The following is a 20,741-nucleotide window of genomic DNA, read 5'->3' on the forward strand; positions in this document are numbered from 1 at the left end:
GAAATGTACTCCTTCCATCCTTTTAAAACTTTCCTTCGCAGCTTTTGTGTAGTTGATAGCTTCGCTTACACTACTCATGTTATATCTATCGTAGTCCGAGAAGAAATTTTCTCATTTATGACAATCGAGTTTTTTTGTTTCTAACGTCATGTCAAAAAGGTTTTGGGTGATCAAACCAGTACCATAACTTCTGGATTGTAAGCATACACGCGGAAAAACGGTCTGCGTTTTATAATTGCGCAGGCGGAGACAAGAAAATAGATTTCAAAAGATAATACTCAAAAAGAATCGAATTAACAAAGAGGAGAATCGCTTAAACCATGGAAACGTTCCCCAGATACATATCGAAAGACTTTCTGCGTAGACGATCGACATATACACAACGGAAGCATATCTTCAAGAAATATGTCAGTTCTAACCTCACATTTTCGTGATGGCCCGTCAACCTCATGGAAGTACAAATTTCAACGGCTTCACTTACCCTCCTTCAGCTTAGTAACACAACCCTATGGAAAGTGCAGACTCACTAAAAGTTTTTTCTTCTTTTTACACCTTCTGTCCTTCGGCTGCTTTCCAGTTTTTCTCTTTCAAAGCTACTTCGTCAATATTACGAATCCTAGTGCGAATTGGCTCACACTTCCTTATACGACTTGTTTCGACTCCCATCGCCTCTTCCAGAACTCTTATTGCTCCAAGCATTTTCAAATAGTGCAAATTACAATTAAGGAAGTCATGACGCATCTACACGTATTGTGACCCGTGTCTCCGTAAAGAAATCGCAGCCAATTATCTGCGAACACCGAACACATCGAATTCCACACTCTCAGCTTTTTTTAGCTTCTTTTGCTGACATCTAGTATTGCGAACGAGTGGTGTCCAATACAGGATCAGCGCAAGAAGATTATTACGGATTAGCTCGATTTTCTTCCAAAAACAGTGCAGGAGAGAGCGATGGGTTCACCTTGGAAATCGAAGGACGCGAGCAATGAGCGAACGTGTTCCGCCATTTCCAAGTGTTTACTCAAGTCCGTTTTTCCATACGCATCCAAGGTTGTTGTGGGAGTGTAATTTTTATTATATTTTGAACATTTGAAGGACAAAGCAATGCAGCGAAGTAACAGGCTGGCGAATTTGCGTTGAAGCAAGGAAGAACTTCAAAGGGCTCTCGAGGAACAAGATCTTATGAGGAGAGCTTCTCTCAACATTGCCACGGATATTCTAATGGGAAACATTGCATTTAAGTGTGAATTCCACTGCAAATTCGCGGATCTTGGGAGATCACGGAGCAATACCTGGCTTGTCGTGTGGTCGTTGAAATAGGTTAGAGGTCACAGGCAGAGCTAAATGTCATCCTCAGCCACTCAGTGATCCTAAATAAAAATTGTAAGGTTAGATTTGTCGAAGAATTTAAATATCCGTGGAAGTTTCGCGGAACATCTAGATCAGCCTGTAACACTTTTCGAAAACAACGCTTCTCATAAAACCGAAAAGTGCCAACACGAAACCATGTTCTTTACAGTTGGGACTGCCATTTTTCCCTCTAGATTTCTGCAGCTGTAGCCAAATGTTCCAGCCAGTTCGCTAGTAGCTTTGACCTCACATCTATGTAATTAAAGTCTAATGCGAGTACTTTTTTGTTTTTTTTTTTGTAGTCGCATTGTTTGAAGCCACAGAATTTTTCGAAAGTCACAAGTTGACGATAGAGCACAACAGTCAACTAGTTGGATATAAAACTGTTCCAAAAAGCAACCAACTATCGTTATTTGTCTCGAAAATTTCTGCTCTATATTTTTTCGTAAATAACGTAGTAATTTTTTCATCCTTAAACTTCATGCTTATATGGTGACAACATAAATACGTACACTAGTTTACCTATAATAGTACTGATTTGGTACAGTTATCGTAATTGCTGGACAATTTCATAGCAGCATTTGGCTGCGACAAAAACCACAAAGACGCTTCTCAAGAAATCCCTTTCCCGAACATCTTTGAAAATCCTTTCTTTCGAAAGATCTATTCGTGTCCTGTGTTTCGTCTTTGAAAAGTTTTTTTTTTCGAGTAGATGGTTACATAGAAAGATTTACAGGAGCGCTTCTCAAACCTTGCAAAATTGCGAACAGGCTTGCGTTGCTACCAACAATTGCCTGTCCAAGTTGTTTGAACTCAAGACGATTTGAATCGACAGCGATACGTTCGGCCTTGATGAAACGTTCTTCTAATTAAGTTTTTGTGCATCTTCTATTTTCCCTTTTTGAAACCTATTTCGTATCATCCTTAAGATCATGATCATTCGTTAGGACTAAAACATCCATTTTATCGGTTAGAATCATGCAAAAACATGCCCTCTGTAAGAACGGAATTTTATATGAATCTATCTGTTCAGTTGAAAAATTTAAAGCGCGTTCAAGAAAGTCTTCAGAGGATTCCATTAACAAAAGGACTTAATAGAACACTAAACAGAAGTCCATAAATGCTGCTGGGGTGGAAAGCGGGTAATCGACTAAACTCCCAAGTCATACACCATCGATCGATAGATTTTCTCCGAAATAATAGACACATTTCATGTATGTGCTAGTGTCCGAATCGTCTCTAGCAGTCTTCCGCTTATTACATGTACCCCGGGAGAAGCAAATCCACATTTGAATTCGGTTCTCTCCTCTTTTTTATTTTTTTCTTTTTTGGAGCTAATTGTATTTTTTGTTAGACTTAGAAATTGTTCCAAAAATCTATAGTTTTTAAAATCAGACCACTTTTTTCCTTTTTGGGTTTCTAATATGATTTTGTGCTTATGGCTCAATTTTCCCATCATGTTACCTCTTTGTAATATAAATGGGTCCTTCTTTTTAGTGATGAGCTTTACGGATCAGAAAAATCTGGTTCGTACGGGAATCATTTCCTTGGCATCTTTCACCTCTCATGCTTCTGCTTTTATCTCTTCATTCGAAGAATGAGGTTCGTGGTAATTCGATGCAGATATTTTTCCAAGTCCTCGGATCATTGAGTGACCAAGTCACGTATAAACTTCTTCCCCCAGTTCTCTTACTTTTTCTTTTCTTTCCTTTCTTAGGATGATACGAATGCCCTATTTTATGCGTTTTGTTCCAAAGTGAAATTGATTTATTATGATCCAGAGAACTAGATACATGGACAAGAGCGTTTGCTTTTGCATCAGAAATTAAGAACTGGTGGAGCCTTCACTAAAAAGTTGACGAAATAGTCCTCTTCAAAGTATCGTATCCTATCGTTATCTTCGCTTTTTTTCCACACTCGTTTACGTAGCTGCTGGGGTTTAATACTTAGATACTTAGATACTTAGATGGCCCGTCTTCACTGGACGTGCGGGCCCCAGCATCTCTTCCACTCGTTTCGTTCCCTCGCCTTTGTCATCCAAGATGTTCTCAAGCTTCGTGGGTGACGTTGACGAGGTCCTTGAGCCGTGTCCAGCTGAGCTCTCAGCTGGTCCATTCGTGCAGCAAACACGTCACCCCATCTCGTTGGCGGTCTCCCTCGGGGGCGTTTAGCGTCCCTTGGGATCCACTCTAGCGTTCTTTTAGTCCATCTATCGTCGATTCTTCTCATGATGTGACCGGCCCATCTATGTTTTGCTTTCGATACATAATCCGCTGGGTCGCGAAGACGGGACATTCCTCTTAAGTCGGAGCTACGAAGACCAGCAAGGTGTTGTGTGCGCCGGTTAAACTTCAGGAGACATCTCTCAAGGGCTCTGTGGGTAGTAAGTAGCTTCCTAGACGTGGCCGCGGTGTCTGCCAACGTCTCCGCTGCGTAACAGAGCGCTGGAAGGACTGTCGAGTCGAACAGATGGGCACGAAGATCATGGTCCGTCAGTTGGTCCGTAGCTTCCCTGACGGCTGCGAATGCTGCCCATGCTGCTCTCATTCTTCTATTCAGTTCTTCCTTCAAGTCGTTTTCCATGTTCATAGAACGTCCGAGGTATACGTATGACGGAGTTTCCATGATTTGGGAGCCTTCAAGTTGTACTCCTCCGTCCTCGCAGTGCGCGTTCTTCATGAACTGTGTCTTCTTTCTGTTTATTCGCAGTCCTATTCTCTTCCCTGCTTCGTTCAATTCGTTGAGCATCGTTTCTGCTTCATTGGTACTGCTCGAAAAGAGAACGATGTCGTCCGCGAAACGAAGGTTCGAAACAAATCTTCCATCAACACGTATGCCCCTTTCTTCCCAGGGTAGTGATTTCATTATCCATTGCAATGCAGCCGTGAACAGCTTCAGCGATATAGTATCGCCTCGTCGTACCCCCTTTCCAATGGGTATGGTGAGAGGGCGGTGGAAAAGCTGTATCCCAGTCGTGCATCGTTCGTAGCAATTGGCTAATGTCCTCACATACGACGCGTCCACACCTTGATCGACCAGCGCTGACAGTATTGCATTCGTTTCTACGCTGTCAAAGGCTTTCTCATAGTCGACGAAGGTTAGAACAAGGGGCAGGCGGTAATCCCGGCAAACCTCTATGACCCTCGACACGGTCTGGATGTGGTCCAAGCAGCTGAACCCTTGACGGAATCCAGCTTGTTCTTGAGGCTGGGCTTCATCCAGCGTCCTAGATATGCGTGTGAGGATGATCTTGGTGAATACTTTTTACAACACGCTCAGCAAGCATATCGGACGGTAGTTCCGAAGGTCCTCTCGGTCACCTTTCTTATGGATAAGAACGGTTCGCGAGGTCTTCCACTGGTCTGGGATCCTTTCTTTCTGAAGATAGGATGTCATGTGCGCTGCTAAGATTACATGAAGCGGATGGCCACCAGCCCGAAGAAAGTCTGCTGATATAAAATCAGGTCCGGGGGCTGTGCCAGGTTTCATGCTCTTGATAGCGACTCGTACTTCCGAAGGGAGAATCCGTGGTGGAGCTTCGCCAGTGTGGATGATTAGGCTTGACACAGGAGTTGATAAACGGAAAAGGTTCGAGTAGAACCTCTCCGTAATGATTTCCATCTCACGACGAGAAGACGTGCGAGTCCCGTCTTCGCTCAGCAAGGTTGCTAGCGGAATATTATATTCGCGGAGGTCCCTGCGGCACTTCTTTAGACTCGTTCTTCTTTGTGCTGCTTCTAGAATCTTCTTCTGCCTGTACTTCAAAAGATCCTCCTGCAACGCTTTTCTGCAGCTAGTGTTTGCTACTAACCGCTCAATGTGCGATGCATTCGGATCGAGCCTCAAAGCCCTTCTTCTTCCCAACAATTTCTTGGTGGTCTTCGAAATTCGATCCAAGTTTGTCGTGCGCGGCTTCGAGGCACGTTCAGCACAGGCTCGTAATCCTCTGAGCAGCATCTCGTAGTCCACGTTTGGGTCCTCCTCGATGTGCCAGTCACCTTGGGACAGGGAGTCCTCGAGTACGCAATCGTCGTAGACGACTTCTTTTCTCCTTCGTTGCCGATAGCAGATGTTCTTTTCCATCGTGTGGCTAAGTCGTATTTTCGCACGAAGGAGACGGTGATCAGAACCACTACAAAAGGATGGTACTACTGAGACGTCAAGTAGACACCACCTCCGGTTGGTGAGTATGTGGTCGATCTCCGCACGAGTCGCGCCATTGGGCGATTCCCATGTCCACCGACGATGATCTTTTTTCATGAAAAGAGAGTTCCCATGAAAGAGGCGAGCAGCGGACAACAGCCCGGCGAGACGATTGCCATTTTCATTCCGGTCCCTTGGTCCAAATCTTCCTATCCTGTATTCCTCTTCTGTAGCCTTTCCTAGTTTTGCGTGGAAGTCTCCAACAACGAATTTGTAGGACTTCTCGTTGCGGATCACTTCCTCCAGCTCTTCGTAAAATGCGTCCATTTCCGATTCATCAGCTGCTGATGTTGGTGAATAGCAGTTGATGATACTGATGGATTTTTGGCGCAGAGGGCGGAGGCGAAGAATGGCCAGACGAGGTGACAGGATCTCGTGAGAATCGACGAGATGGACGACAGATGGGTGCACAACGAAACCAACACCGCCTACATTTCGCGACGGAACCTTCTCTCCACGAATGACGAGTGTACCGTCATTCATCTGTCGTACGTCGCTCCTTCTGCACTTGGTCTCCTGCAGAGCAATCACGTGAAATTTGATACGCTCTGCAGCTCCGAGAAGGGCATGCAGGTCAGCGTCTGTGGAAACTGTTCTCGCGTTGTAAGTACACAGTCTGAGACAGTCTCCATGGCGAGTCGTGCGTGTGTCGCCTTGGTCCAGAATCAAAGATGTCCTGAGCAACCTGAGATTTGATCGCCTCTCACCGGTCGCCATACCGTCCGACGTCTGAGACGACAGGGCCCAGTGTGCAGGGTACTGAGGCAGTGAATATGCTGGAGTGGCAAAGAGACTTTTCCCCAAATTAAGAAGCCATGCCACTGCGAGCTTAGCTTTCACCACAGGTCGTCGCCCAACCTATATGGATCAGGGAACCACCTTGCGACATTTTGCCAAGACGGTGGTGAATCTTAGCAGTGGTTTACTCTTAGGTTTCCGATTCCGAGAAGTCGGAATGTCGGATGTGTCGAACTCCTTCTCAGCTTGGGCCGCTGTGCATCGCAGTTCGACGCCCAGTGTCACCTCCACGCCACTATGAGGCGGTAAACCGTTGTGGAGGCTGGGGTTTAATAAGCTTCGAAATTCCTGAACTATGCACATACTTCGCCGTAGGTATGAGAAGGTCATAAACCATGCAGGAGTTTTCTATGTTGGTTGATGTTATGCTGGAGTTTCGTCACAGTGTTACGACTCTTACCTGCATTAGAAGTCGGAAGTGAACACCAAGGTGATTTCCTTACCGAATTGCCTTCAATAACTTCTAGTGCGTTCTGTCTCACAAAAAAATTCTTCTTTTCAGTACTTTCCTCCGATTCTTATGCTCTTTCGTCGTTTATGTTTAGCTCTAACATTCATCAAGTGAAATGTGTGATGTGAAACTTTGTGCCTCGATGATTGCTTTCATTTGTGGAAGGCATATTTATTTATTTATTAAATAATAATTATATATCTAATATATATTACATATATTAAATATTTAATTATATAATAATTATTATATATAATATTTAATACAAGGTCTTGGTGTCAGTTTGTTCACTCAATAAGTTCGACAAAGATCTTTGTTGGAAGAAAATCGTCTATTTCCATATTATCGTCTATTCTTCTAGATTTCGTTGAAATTACTAATACTATCAAAGGCAGTGCTTCGCAAAATTGACGATGTTGAGATCCACGAGCGAATAGATTGAGGCGGAGGAGTAGTTCGCGAATGTGAGCGTAGTCCTAGTAATTCAGGAAGGCATGTGAAACTGCGTCGGTTGCAACCCGTCTGCACTCCTGCGGGCAGAGCAGCAACACCACAAAATGTCTCCTATTCAGGTTATGATGACTGAGGTCCTACATCTTCCATCAGAAAGCTGTTCACTTGAGTTAGATTAAAATCAGCGCTCCACGAAACAGATGTAGTTGGGAACGTTGTGGGGAAACATAGAATTCGTGGTGTTCCACTGCCCTCCGTCCCCATTCTTGCAGAGGGTGCCGGACTGCTGTGGCGAACAAAGTATGCGCTATTAAAATGCACTGCAACCTCGCAAAAAAAGGTTGCGAATGCGTTTCCACAAGTTTCAATGTTTGCTTCAAGAAGTACCGTTGTAAACCCTTTTAAAATGTGGAACATTTACCACCATTGATGTAAAAAGATCTATAAATTGCTGGAAGTTGTGTTCTATCGGATGAGTGCTACACGTGTACCACAACGCATGCTTTTCTTTACTTGACACGCGCGTCCTCTCCTTCTTTTAATCTACAACGATTACCGTTAATTCGATTGAGTAGGTTTGGCACCAAATTTCCTGATTTCTGCCCTTTCTCATTAAATGTCAGTTGAAATTTATTCCCAACATTAGTTGGATACGGAACGTTTTCTTTTTTTTAAAGAAGAAACAGCCTGCGAATATGTTTCCAGGAAAATTTTAACATCTTGAAGACACTCCATCACCTTTGATATTGAGCAGTTTGGGGAAGACGCTAACTTTTAAGCGTTTTTAGAGTTTTTAGAACTCGGCCGTTACAGTTCAAGTCAAGCGAATGCTATACTTCGAAACCACCTTATGCTTTTATAGCGTCGATAATTTCACCACGTACCCTGCGAAATTCTCAAAAAATGATCATATCTATGGATCCAATTTTTCTGTGAAGGGAATTTTTTTCCACTCAACCACGCTAAAGATACCTCTTTTTGCGTAATATGATCACATATTTCTGTGCTTTCGGGTGAAGAGGAACATCTGGTCTGTTCCAGGATCCCATATTTTCTCACAACGCTGTTTGCATGATCGCTGATCGCATGTCTTGTTGTTCATTACTTCTAATCTTCCGTGAAAACTTTTTGTTTTTTTACGCTTTGTGATAGATTTATGGAAGGAGGAGACAACGAAATTTTGTGTATTTCATGAAGATGTTACGGTCTGCCTTGTTATTCTTCGCTTTTTCACTGACGGCGTGTGCAATGGTAGTTTGGCCCGACTTGGTTAATGACGAGGCGAAGATGAGCAGACCGAAGCCAACCAAATGGAGCGAGAAGAATCTTGGACAGTGGTGTCGGAACTTCACTGTTAACCAGTTAGTTGTTCTTCTTGCTCCTATCTGAAAACACATCGGTTCTCAGATGTCATGTATGTGTATAAACCAAGATATATATTATTATTTGATTATTATTTAGATATATATTTATGTTTTCTTGTTGTCCCTACAAGGTCCTGGTGAAACTTTATTAGTTTCCTGACGTTTCGACCTCGTCTTTATCAGAAGCCTGGTTCGAGGGCTAATACACTTCATTTCAAACTCATGCGACAACTGGTCCGTAATAGCCTCCAGGCAGTACGCCAACATGTTGCGTTGTATGTCCAGAGGGTAAGACTGCAGATTGCGTGAAGATCGGAGTCATGTACCATATGGAGTGCCTACAATGTCCCTCATAGAAATCGTAAGGCTGAGCTTGCGCATCAAACAAGGAACACTTAGCTGGTAAAAGGCGTGGAAGGCACCGTTAAGGCGACACAAGCATGAGAAACACGAAAATGATTTCAAATTGAGTTACGATATTAGCTCTTGAGAACGGAATATTTACTAAGAAAGTATTAGAGGCACTCTGGATTTCCGTCAGGAATCAATCCTTGATTAACAGAAACGAGTACTCAAGTATTATTGGTCGTGTTACGCTCTTTGTGACGCTTTGTGAGCTACAAGATTGTCGCATATGCAGTTTCTTACCACTATCCATTGTCCACACACCCTTTTTTAAAAGTACTGTACAGCATGTAGATCCTACTTAAAAAAGGAGTGTTTGTCAATTACGAGTGAGTTTATGCCGTTCGTGACACACTGTGTGCAATAAGGTTGTCCCACGTGGAGTTCCTAAGACTATCCAGACAAGAATATTTCACAATACTGCATTGCATGTGGACCTCATTCACCTTGGGTGACGATCTGTAAGAAGATGGTGGTTCACCGCCCTCGCTGGTGCGTGAGCCTGATTAGTTTGTTTCGCTGTTTGGAATTCCTGCGCTGTGTAATTAGAAGGATAACGAGGATTGGCAAGGAGAGAGGAGAGGTTCAGTGGGGTACTCATGCCATCAAAAACCTCGAAACATATTTAGGCTTCATTAATCACAAAAATCACAAAAAAACCTCGTTGATACGGCAAGGAAACAACATTAATGCCGATGTTTCAAGAAGAGGAGACTTGGATATTATATGATTTATATTGATGTATATCTATATAAGTTGTTCTTCAAATTAGTCTCTATCCGATGAGTTGTGTAGAATTTCTTCACCTTTTATATCCTTTTAGGAACTTGTTACTATAGGATATGAAGCACAAGCGTATTTTAATTTTCAACGTTTCAAGACACACACAATGCCCTCAAGCGTCCGTTTTCCACCAGTTCGATTGCTGCGGTCGGCACAACACCGAATGCTGTTTTGCCATCCAAGGATGGGTTGGTGAGACTCTAATCTTCGATCTATTGACAAACTGATCCTCTTTTTTCAGCTGGTCGTGCTCGGTTCCCTTAGCGCCTTCGTAATGGCAGCATCTTTCCTATTCTACCTTCTCTTGAAATTCCAACTAATCTGCTTAGAACAAACATATCCTCCCAAGGTGATATTCTTAGGTGGAAAAATTTAGTATGAGTTTACTGACTAACTACCAACTTACTGATGATCTTCAATAACATCGGCGTGGTCTTCCGGTGAAGATCGACGGGTGACAACAAAGAATAAATACACTTGTGTATCATGCTAGTTTTATTAACCAACCCATAAACCGTGTCTTTTTCCATAACGAATATCGATTCCGTGTGTAAGCACATTTCATTCCACGGCGTAGTCGAACATAGCCCCCAACTGCTTACTGTACCTCGAAAATCTAAACTTGTCTTCGTTGTCAATGCTCAATCCCATTTTCTCGCCTTACTTCTACTAACGAGCTCTTCTTCGCTTTTCACTTTGCAGTAGTAGCTCTTCTCTCCTGTTGTTCTTAGGTTTTGTGCAGGCATCAACTTAATAACACTCCATTGTTTCGTTGTGTTCACGGGTAATGTTCCAGTTCGATCACCCACACAATCACTTCTTGCTGTATCAGGTTGAGAAGCCGCCTCGCTGTTGTGTTTATGACTGCGCATAAAGTTTTATATCAGAGTGAATCCTTTGTAGAATTTCCACAAAGACACAAATTTTGAAATTGGGTCTCACAAAAACTACTGACACATCACTAAAGATAATTCATTAAGTTTGAAGGGCAAGGTTTTTAAAATGTACTTGAATCTCAGGCCATTTCCACTTTTTCTCTCGTTGCTGCACAATCTCAGCTTATCCTCAGCTCAAACAATCAATGTTCTTTTTCTTTAAAAAAAAAAGACAAAGAGGTATAAACGTGAGAGTATGTAGGTTTCGAGTAATAATATTTCAAAAATTAAAATAAAACATCTAAAAGGGCAAGTTTAAGAAAAGTCCTACCATCTTGCAATAATATCGGTGAAGATGGTTTCAGGCAGTTTTTCACGTCTCCGGTTGCAGTTCCTAGTCACAAAATCGACTCCAAGAGAAAAAAGATGTCTGTATTGTGCAACGAATCGCGACTAATGAAGTTCGCAGAACGTTCTGACCGAGTGCAAGTTCAACTCGCAAATGGAAAGTAGTCCTCCTGCGCTACAAAGAACGTTATGCTAGAACTAAACCATCTTTCACTGCTGAATTCGCAAATGATTTTAGTCTGCTGTGATCGCGGCAGATCACCACCAATTTCAGTTTTTGATAACCAAAAATACTAAACAGACGCACTCAAAACTCTGCAAACGCACGGTGAATTCTTAAGCTGAAACCCGACACTCAACAGAAGAACTCTCCGCAACGAAAATGTAGGCACAAAGTCGCATTTCTAGTGGGGAAAAATTCAGTCACTTGAAATCATTTAGAAACATCGTGTGATTGACCCTATCAACAAAATCAGGTTTGGATTGGCATAAAAATTCAAATTACACCATCCCACGTTGCAAGATCTTCCAAGGCTGTCATCGAGTCATCTAGCTGACCTCAGCGCCTGAAATGTGCAAAGAATCCAATAAATGAAATTTTCTTATGAAATCATCATAAAATCATGAAAATGTTTGTGTCACTATGTTCATCGTTGTCCATCATTGAGCAATCATCGTGGGCACTGCTCTATGGATTAGTCTAATATAGATTTTCCATTGCTTACTTGCTACCTTTAATCATCAAAGCTTCAAAATCTTTCTTTCTAATCTTTTTTATTACACGACTAGTGCAAACCCTGACCAAATAAAAGTTGAAATCACGTTAAAACCGCTGTAAGATTGCAGCGAAACTTTTTTAGTTCAAGAAATCAAGCTCACTTTGGGTAGTTCAGGCTAATTCTGCACAAATTCAAATGTGTTGAGATTGGGAGTCTCTGGAAGCTAATGTCGATGCAGTTAACATCATTTCTCTTATAAGATAACTTAGTAAACTTGTGTTCTGAATCATACTCCTATGCTGATCGACTACTGAAACAGTACGATTCTAAACGAAATGGAAAAAGTGAGTGAAAGAATTTAATTGAAAAGGTAAGTGAAATGTGCTTGTTGTGCATTATTGCGTCCGTTCTTCTTCCTATAGCAATAACGTGCGCTTAACATTGGACTTTTTCACGACTTTCTCCACTTCGAGTACAGCACTGGAGCAAACTGTTTCTCAATCGTACTGTCGGTATAAACTGTAGGTATAAAGAAAGTACACCCCAAAAAGAGTCCTCGAAAAAATGTCAAGGCAGCAAGGTGATTCATTAGTGAATTGCTTGGCTCCGATGACTTCGTTTGTTCTAAGAGTGTATATATCCGGGCGCCGTGCGCATCCTCAAGGAGAATACCATTAACGTGGCTATGAAAGCCCATTACTTTGTTGGTGTACCCTGCCGGATGGCTCGTATCTGTTTTCCTTCTCTTGCTGATTTTTCAGTGTTGCTTTCCAAAGCGCCCTTTAATATGATATTATATTACGAAAATAATTATCTCTCTTAGCGCTCAACAACGACGCTAAAGTCGAAGACGCTTGATAGACACCTCTAAGGATGACCCAAGGAAGCCCTCAAGTCTCAAGACTTGGGAGTGCCTCCAAGTCGTGCGACTATCACGACTGTGAAGAAGAACATTGATGATATTCGGGATTAAGAACTGCTTTGCCAGCGTCAGCGCCTTCTTATAAGTTAATTTGGGGAAAGATGACTGCATAACGCGAGCATTTGAAGTTCCAAAAGGTTTTCTTATAGAAGTTGCAAGGTTTTATTTGACGAGATTACTTGTTTTAGCTTTACTTTACCTATATAGTCACAACGAAGAAATGGTGCAGGACATCGGTCAAATGAAACGTCCTACAACAGCACTTGTAGAAGTGGAACTTCAATATTCACTCATGATAAAAATGAACCATAAATTTTGACCAACGCGGTGATCAAAATAATGTCCACTGCGAAACTCGTTTATGTATGGTTTATAGAAAATTTGATATGGCTATGTATGGCTCGTCGAGCTCGTCTCGTACCTTCGGGAGGGCTTTCTTCAGAGAATCTACAGCGGTGAGGCTCTGACCAGGCTTTTGCTTCCAGAATCAAACAGATACTACGTTTCATCGGATTCAAATCCGGAGACTTGATTGGCCACTAGTCAAAGTTGATGTAGTCGGGAAAGTTTGGCCTCACACCAGTTCTGCACCGCTCTCATCTTGTGAGTGGGAGCTTCCTCCTGCTGGTTGGTGCAAGGACGGTTTCCAAAGTGAGCATTAGCCCAGGGTAGCAATCTGTCCTTCCAAAGATGCCCATTTCTTGTGACATTCGGCGGACCGAGCGCGTCGTGACCCTGTGAATTCTTTTGCGTGCCTTTCTGAGACTGCTCGTAGTGGTCACAGATACAGGTCCTCAGGATCGATCATTTTCGGTTCCTAGATTCTTGTAGTGTCTAATGGATATATGGATAGCACTTTGATGTACTAGAAGACGCTGGCGAATCTGCCGCACCGAAAACCCTCGGCGATGTAGCTCAAAGATAAAAGAGCGGTGGCAGGAACGTATGACCATACTAAAAACGGCATATTTTCATGTTTGAATGAGATAAGCATCATATCATTAATGACCAATTTGACGTAATAAAAACAAGAAAAGCGGAGAAAAAATGCAGAGGCTACGAACAGGAGGTCATGTTGACTGCTCATACGCTTTCGCTATAATTATGACGCACCCTGTAATTTCATCAAAAAAAATTGTAGCAATTGATGTACCAGGAGGTAGACACGACAGGAAACAGCGGTTGAAATCGAGGTGGGACCATAGGAAAGCAGAGATGGGTGGCGGTAGCAAGGATCTTACACGATCCCAACCACCGCACCGCTTCGAGCGCGGCCGCTTACGCAATTGTCCGTGCTTCATGTCGTTTTGATCCAACTATATGTAGCAAATTTTGATATCAAAAAATGCATACAATTTCAATATAAAATGTTTTCAAACACAAATCGACTTCAGCAGAATGAAAGGAAATCCAAACAAAAGCGAACAAAAATATCTGAAAACCCTTTTATCGTGGCTCGGTCACGTGTGTCTGCGAGGTTAATCGCCGCGCAAGTCTGTAACCTCACTTTGCTGCGGCATGGCCACAATCACAATCACAGTCCCGCTCGGGGCAATGAAAACACACCTCAAAGTCGTGAGAACAAACTTTTAGTATGAAAACAACATGCTTGGCAATACACACGTAATTAGCACGACAAACGTTACGGAAAACACACGTAATTGAACAAATATAACACCGCAAATTTCATGAGTGGGGCTGAGTGATTAATGAAACAAAAATTCTGATTTCATCCACAACACATGACGAATCGATACAATCGCAACATGAAGGGTGAAAGTTCAAACCTTAGAGATGTTTAAAGCAGTACAATACAAGAGAAATCAGAGGAATTGCAGTATAAAAGGTGACACAAACGCTAGCGGAAAGTATTCGCTGTATTCGTCTCTTTCGAGTAAAATTACGACTGACAATTCGACTGGAGACTGATAGTTAGTATTGCAAAGGTGTGCCGGCACACTCGAGAATTTCCCTATTGTTTTTGTCCTTCTCTTCTTACAATCTGCAAGGCTTGCCACAAGAAAAGGTAACGGAAGGATGAGTGTTGTGCTAGAGGGAAGGAGGTTTTCTCACTGGTTTCCAATCATTTTACCAACGTGTTGTATTCTACTTTCCAGACAGGGTGCAAATAGTAGTAGAAGCCGTCCTGAACACCACTGCTGTCTTCTTGACGAATTTCTTCATTCGTATCCTCCTGCTTGTTCTGATTATTTGACAACTTCAACTTCTCTTAAAACTAGTTAGGGATGATTTGAGGTTGCATATTCTGCCAGTTTTCCGTTGCGGAGGAGAACGGGATCGTAGACAAGGACAGAAGTGTCCTTCGATGGAGTTGGCTTGATTTCTCATTTCCCATTGATTCCTGGAAATTCTGGAGCCAACAGTGTAAATTACTTTTACACTGTTGGCTCCAGAATTTCCAGAATCGTTCTGTGTGTTGATGGCTCTTTCGCTCTTGGCGGCAAATTTGCAACTGTAGTGGAACTTTTGGGTGAAAATAATTCAGGTTTTCATTGTCCAATCAGCATCTTTCATATGGAAATGTGATTAACATATCCCGTTGGATGAAATCGATAGGTCTTAAGATAGGCGTCTCCTCCCTATTCTCTCTTTGATATGAAAGATAACCACTTCACAGACTAAAAAAAAAAAAACAAAAAAAAAAAAAAAAAATTTTTTTTTTTTTTTTCATTTTTTTTTATTTTTTAATATAATTGGGGGGGGTTTTTTTTTTTGGGTTTTGTAGAAAATTTTTTTTTTTTTTTGTTTTTTTTTTTTTTTTTTTAGAAAAAAAGAATTTTTTTTTTTTTTTTTTTTTCCCTTTTGTCTCATTTATTTTTTTTTTTTTTTAGGGTTTTTTTAAAATTTTATAAAATTGAAATTTTTTATTTTTTATATTCCGTAGACATACCATATGATAGATTTCTCGCATGCTCATCTCGGAGAATAAAATTACGGCACTGAACCACCTACCATTCAACTACTCGAACATTTTCGGTGCATCATGGCAAACTTTGTTCAAAGTTACAAAAATTGGCCAGTCAGTTGGAGCCCTCCGGCTGAACGAAACCATTTATGTCAAAAAATCTGAAAGAGACCCACCGAGTTTAGAGTTCCATAGAGTTCCATAGAGATGGAATCAATCCTGTGCAGAAAACAAATCGTACATGGCGTTATCGCCTTTAAAACGCTACCTTCCAAGTACCTTTCCTACACGACTCCGCAAACATATTCGGAGGAGCGCGTTCAATATTTTAGAAATTTTGCGAACTACTGACCTAATTAAAGGAAGCTCGAGACAGATTGAAATCAAATAGATTGAAATTGAGTTTGTGGAAGTTACTGATGAGATAAAAATGACCATGATAAGATGAGATGCAAACAAGATAAGAAAACCATCCATCAGGAACTAGAAAGCATTAAAAAAGAAACAAAATTCAATGATGTAATTAAGGAAGCCAGGAAACGTAGCTTAAGGGCTCCAATAGCATCAGCTTCACTCGCTCACCACCAAGAGTGGATTTACCCAAACTTTATGAGAACGAAGCAGAGTATATTAAATTTGGGGCGATATGCGCGACATGCGTGCACAACAACATGAGTCTGACAGACAGTCTCCGAAGAACAACGGGCAGAATTATTAATAGCATTCAACTTCTGCCACAAAACTTCGCGTTGATTGTAGCAGATCTAAAGAAAAAGTACGAAAACAAGTCGTCCAATTGAGTACGAATCATGGGATATCTAAGTGATCTACAGCCATCTGATAGGAGTGCTACGAACAACGAATTCGTTTTTGGTGGAATATATAAGCTGCTAAATCAAATGACCTCTTCCGATCAAAACATCAGTTCAACAGAGGATGCCATGCGGATTTAGATGATTCTCAACAAATTTCCACGGTATATTGTCGCGCCCCTACTCTTAAAAACACATATATTTAGGCATTGTAGTATTTAGGCAGAAGCTACCTAAATAATACATTCGGCCTCGAATACGACGACATGTCAGATATACTACGAAAAACGGTGAGAAATTCGACAAAAAAATCTACAAAAATGCACCACACGCGACAAAAGGGGTAACAACGCTTTGCAGTGCCATCACCATTCAGCGTCTTAAAGCGACGCAAAATCGTTGTCGAAAAGCGCTCTTGTTGGAAGTCTTATTAAAGCTGGCTTTCCAGTGAGAGTGCAGCAGAGAAAACTCTCCGCTTTGTGGTCGACTACACCACAAAAAACTTTGTTTTTCACGACCACGAACGATCCCATCGAGGGCTCACGCATTACGTTGCAACATCATATCGCCATACAACAAACACCATCAATATAATCAGGACACAACGGCAGCTCGCGAAAGCAAGGAACACCACTGAATCCAACAGATTAGGATCTTCGCGGCAAGAACACCACACTACATGCAATATTGTCGATCGAAATAGTACAAAAATTCAGACCAACAACAAGTCTCACAACAACAATTATAGTGAAGAAATTCAGACTTCAGGAATTCTCGCTGCCATAGTTGACATCCCAGTCTAAAAAGAGCAAATAGTTCTCATGGTAGCCGGAGACACTTTGGAATCATAATTCGGCCGGAAACGTCCAAGAAAGCAGCGTTCTTTTTTGATATCGATGCAGAGGAAACGATTATTGAAGGGGCTATGGCGACGAATTGGGACTGGCTATGTTAAGGACTGAGAATTGTGTCAGGTATTGGTGGAAAGGCTGAGGTATTTAATACTAACATCGTGAATGTAAAAATAAAGTTAAGGGTAAAGGTTAAAGTTTCTCGCGTTAATCAATCCGCTTGGGATGCGCCCCCACGTTCACTTCAATTCAGAATTGTTTGAGGTTCACGAACGTGTAACTGGCCTATACAATGACTTGCGGTGGCTAGCCGATGTGTCACTGTTTTTATCCTCCAAGACAAGTCTGGTACCAAATTATCGAGCCCGGAGGGATGAAAGGCTTAGTGAGCACTAGAGCGGATTCGTACCTCCGATCGATTCGTGCAGGAAGCGGAACCTCTAACCGCTACACTACACCCGCCCCTGAATGTAAAAATAGGTATTGCTTATGGAAAAATCCTGAACTTCCGTGTACAGGCAAAACCTGTTTTAATCAGTCGTTTTCACGTGTACGGTTATGCGCCAGAGATCAGCAATTTTTGCAGAACAAAGACATTCTGGTATGCATACAGCACACCAGGGGCGAACAACAAAAGCCGCGAATTTTGTTCGACTTGGACTAATACAAGACTACAGTTTAGCAATTAAACGCTTAATCGTTCTCCACCATAAACTTCAACGCAATGAAACATTAGTATTGTAAAATACTAAACCCATATGAAGACGAAAACATAATCGAGAAAGTCTCTGAGGTGCCCAACTCGGCCAGTTCGTATTACATGCCTCGTTCTGGGATTTGGCGTGAATATAAGCCTAAACCACTGGGAATAGTCTATGATGCGTCTTCCAAAAAGAAGGGCCAGTTATCTGTCAATAATGTCACGCAAAAAAAATCCTATGAATAAAATACATTATGACCTTACAGTCAGCAGAATGAGTAATAGTATATACTCAAGCAAGGCTGCATAAATATTTTTGCAGATTTCTTCGACTAAAAGAACCAGTCGACCACCAGGTCGTTTCAAAAGAGTGCCAATTACAGCAAAATCTTCGCTCAACATCTTAGATGTATTCCTTCCTTTATTTCTATATTTGAAGAACACACTTAACACTTTTAAAAGAAATCCTTCCTAAGTTATATATGTTATGATAACATTCTTCTTATCGCAGACACTCGCCAAGCTATCGCAAAATATAGGGGAAGCAAAGAGCTCCTCTCCGAAAGAGCAATAAATCTGCGTGAGTACGTTTCAAGTAGCGCTGTTGTCAATAGCCGTAAAAGAGTATTTTTAGCTATTCTTGTTTTAGAGTGAAATTCCAACTTGTAGCTGCAACTTCTTTTTGTATGTATTCAAAATATTAATGCATTTCATGTGATTAACCTCCTTCAACAAAACATTCCGATAAAAACTGAAAGAGCAGCGGTACACAAATGAACAATGTCCGGTGTATTCATGTTGGCACGCTCTCACATGTTCATGCGATAGTAGCATGCATAATATCACAATAGTTCTGGCGATGGCGTTCGCGCGACCAAGTGGTTAGGGCCAAAATCTCTTGAGTCGCATGGTGCTATGAGTACGCTCGTTCCTATAGTTCGATAAACCACTGTGCTCGTTTGCGGAGCCCGATCCTTTCTCTTTTGAGTGAAAGGCGACTGAGCTATCCACTCTAGTAGGATGTCTGCGAGCGTTTCTTTCCGTCTGAGATGCTTTTATGAGCAGCAATTGTGCAGAATTGAGGATGTACTTGAGAGATGATGATACGAAGAAAGTCGTCCGGGATAGTAAAGGGATCATAAAAGTCCGTCGATCCGTCTAGATGCACCGCTGGCTAACTACTCTGGAAAACCGATCTTCCTTGACAAAGATTCCGAATGAGCCCAGCTTATAAAAATTGAAATGCACGTCAAGAATGCATGTTACAGAAAGGACCACACCTTGTACATAGCTTGGAAGAGCTTCGAATCCCGGGCCCCTCTCGTGTATTAAAAAAATCTCCCAGCCACTGCATTATATGCAAAAGAAAAATCCCACGGGCTTCCGCTTGGAGCTCAAGAAATGCCTTAACTCCCAAAGAATCGCGTTGTCCTCAAAAAACCTTTCCAAACACCTGGCTGTGATTTTATAGAACCTTTCCAAGCTAAGGACCAAATGCAACTCTACATACATGCATGCACACATGTGTAAACGCAAGGGCAGTCCATCTTGAGGTAGCAGAAGACCTGTCCGCGATAGCTTTCCTCAATTCACTCATTAGATTCATCTCGGAAGAGGAGTCTCAAAAGTCATTCTATCTTATTGTGGCACTATTTTCAGGCATGGCCAACACAACTGAAGCAATGTTCGACCATGACGAGAGAAATGAAAGAGATTCTGTGATATCATACAACTACAATCAAGGGATACACTTGATACGACTCACTTGGCACACCATGGATGGGTAAAATTTGTGACCGTCTTGTGGGCTCAGTTAAACGTGCATTCACTAAATCAGGCAGATTTAGCAAACTATCACTTCCCGAGCTACTCCCACTTGTGACTCAGGCTAACGCCATAGTAAACATAAGGCCTTTCATAGCACTATCATCTGGAGGGATAATCTGGAGTTCGAAGACATCGAACATCCTGTGAATCCACCCTCATATAGACGGTTTCGGAGGCGGAGCAAACGCTGGAGCACGTGACCATTTTTACCGCAAACTTCTAGACGAGGTTGCACCTCGAATATCTGACGGCGCTGCACAAAATCTAAAACATAACCAGAGAACAACTATGTCCCGGTAAGCTTCGAGAACAATTTTTATTTTGGGGTGGTAAGATTATCAATGCCCAACAAGCCTGAGATGGCATTGACATAGATCTTTTAACAAAATAACCCTGAAAAACGCCAAAAGTAAAAAAACCAAGATCTCCAAGACTCCTTTTAGGATTTTTTTTTAATTTTTTGGGGGCTTTTTTTTTTTTTTTTAGGTTAAATAATTAAAAAAGGGGAATTTTTTTTTTTCCCATTTTTAGCTAATTATTTCTCAAGAATTAACTGTGCTATGAAAATTATCATATGTTTAGCAAATAATTCCTCAACAAACACTCCTGAAGTATGATTCAACGCCAACGGATAATCTGGAGTTCGAAGACCATCATTAATTTCTTTTCTGTATCGAATATTCTCAACAAATTCATTTCAAAATACAATCTAGACATCGGTTTCGGAGGCGGAGCAAACGATGGAGCACGTGACCATTTTTACCGCAAACTTCTAGAAGAGGTTGCACCTCGAATATCTGACGGCGCTGCACAAAGTCTAAAACATAACCGGAGAACAACTATGTCCCGGTAAGCTTCGAGAACCGCAATTCAACCAAGCTGTTTTCTTTGCTTCGTTATATTTTGCGATAGCTTAGCGCGTTTTGTCTGCTATAAGATGAGAAGAAGAAAAAA

The 20,741-nt window shown here is 41.7% G+C and overlaps 2 protein-coding genes across 3 annotated transcripts; one reads left to right on the plus strand and one right to left on the minus strand.

Moving 5' to 3' along the window:
• Positions 1-3,327: 3,327 nt before the first annotated feature.
• On the minus strand, positions 3,328-7,519 carry RB195_019345 (uncharacterized protein; the record flags this gene model as incomplete). Its single annotated transcript, XM_064187151.1, has 3 exons — positions 3,328-4,576; positions 4,619-6,411; positions 7,397-7,519. 3 exons carry the CDS (start codon positions 7,517-7,519, stop codon positions 3,328-3,330), a joined length of 3,165 nt encoding a protein of 1,054 aa, XP_064043032.1.
• Positions 7,520-8,452: 933 nt separating this feature from the next.
• On the plus strand, positions 8,453-10,183 carry RB195_019346 (uncharacterized protein; the record flags this gene model as incomplete). 2 transcript variants are annotated; one of them, XM_013435452.2, is made up of 3 exons in its annotated part: positions 8,453-8,616; positions 9,905-9,995; positions 10,049-10,183. In XM_013435452.2, 3 exons carry the CDS (start codon positions 8,453-8,455, stop codon positions 10,181-10,183), a joined length of 390 nt encoding a protein of 129 aa, XP_013290906.1. The 2 variants fall into 2 exon arrangements, with proteins under 2 accessions (XP_013290906.1, XP_064043033.1); XM_064187152.1 differs by having other exon boundaries at positions 8,504-8,616.
• Between the last annotated feature and the right edge of the window lie 10,558 nt (positions 10,184-20,741).

This window comes from Necator americanus, chromosome II (assembly GCF_031761385.1).
Source record: "Necator americanus strain Aroian chromosome II, whole genome shotgun sequence".
In the NCBI taxonomy this organism is placed as follows: Eukaryota; Metazoa; Nematoda; class Chromadorea; order Rhabditida; family Ancylostomatidae; genus Necator; species Necator americanus.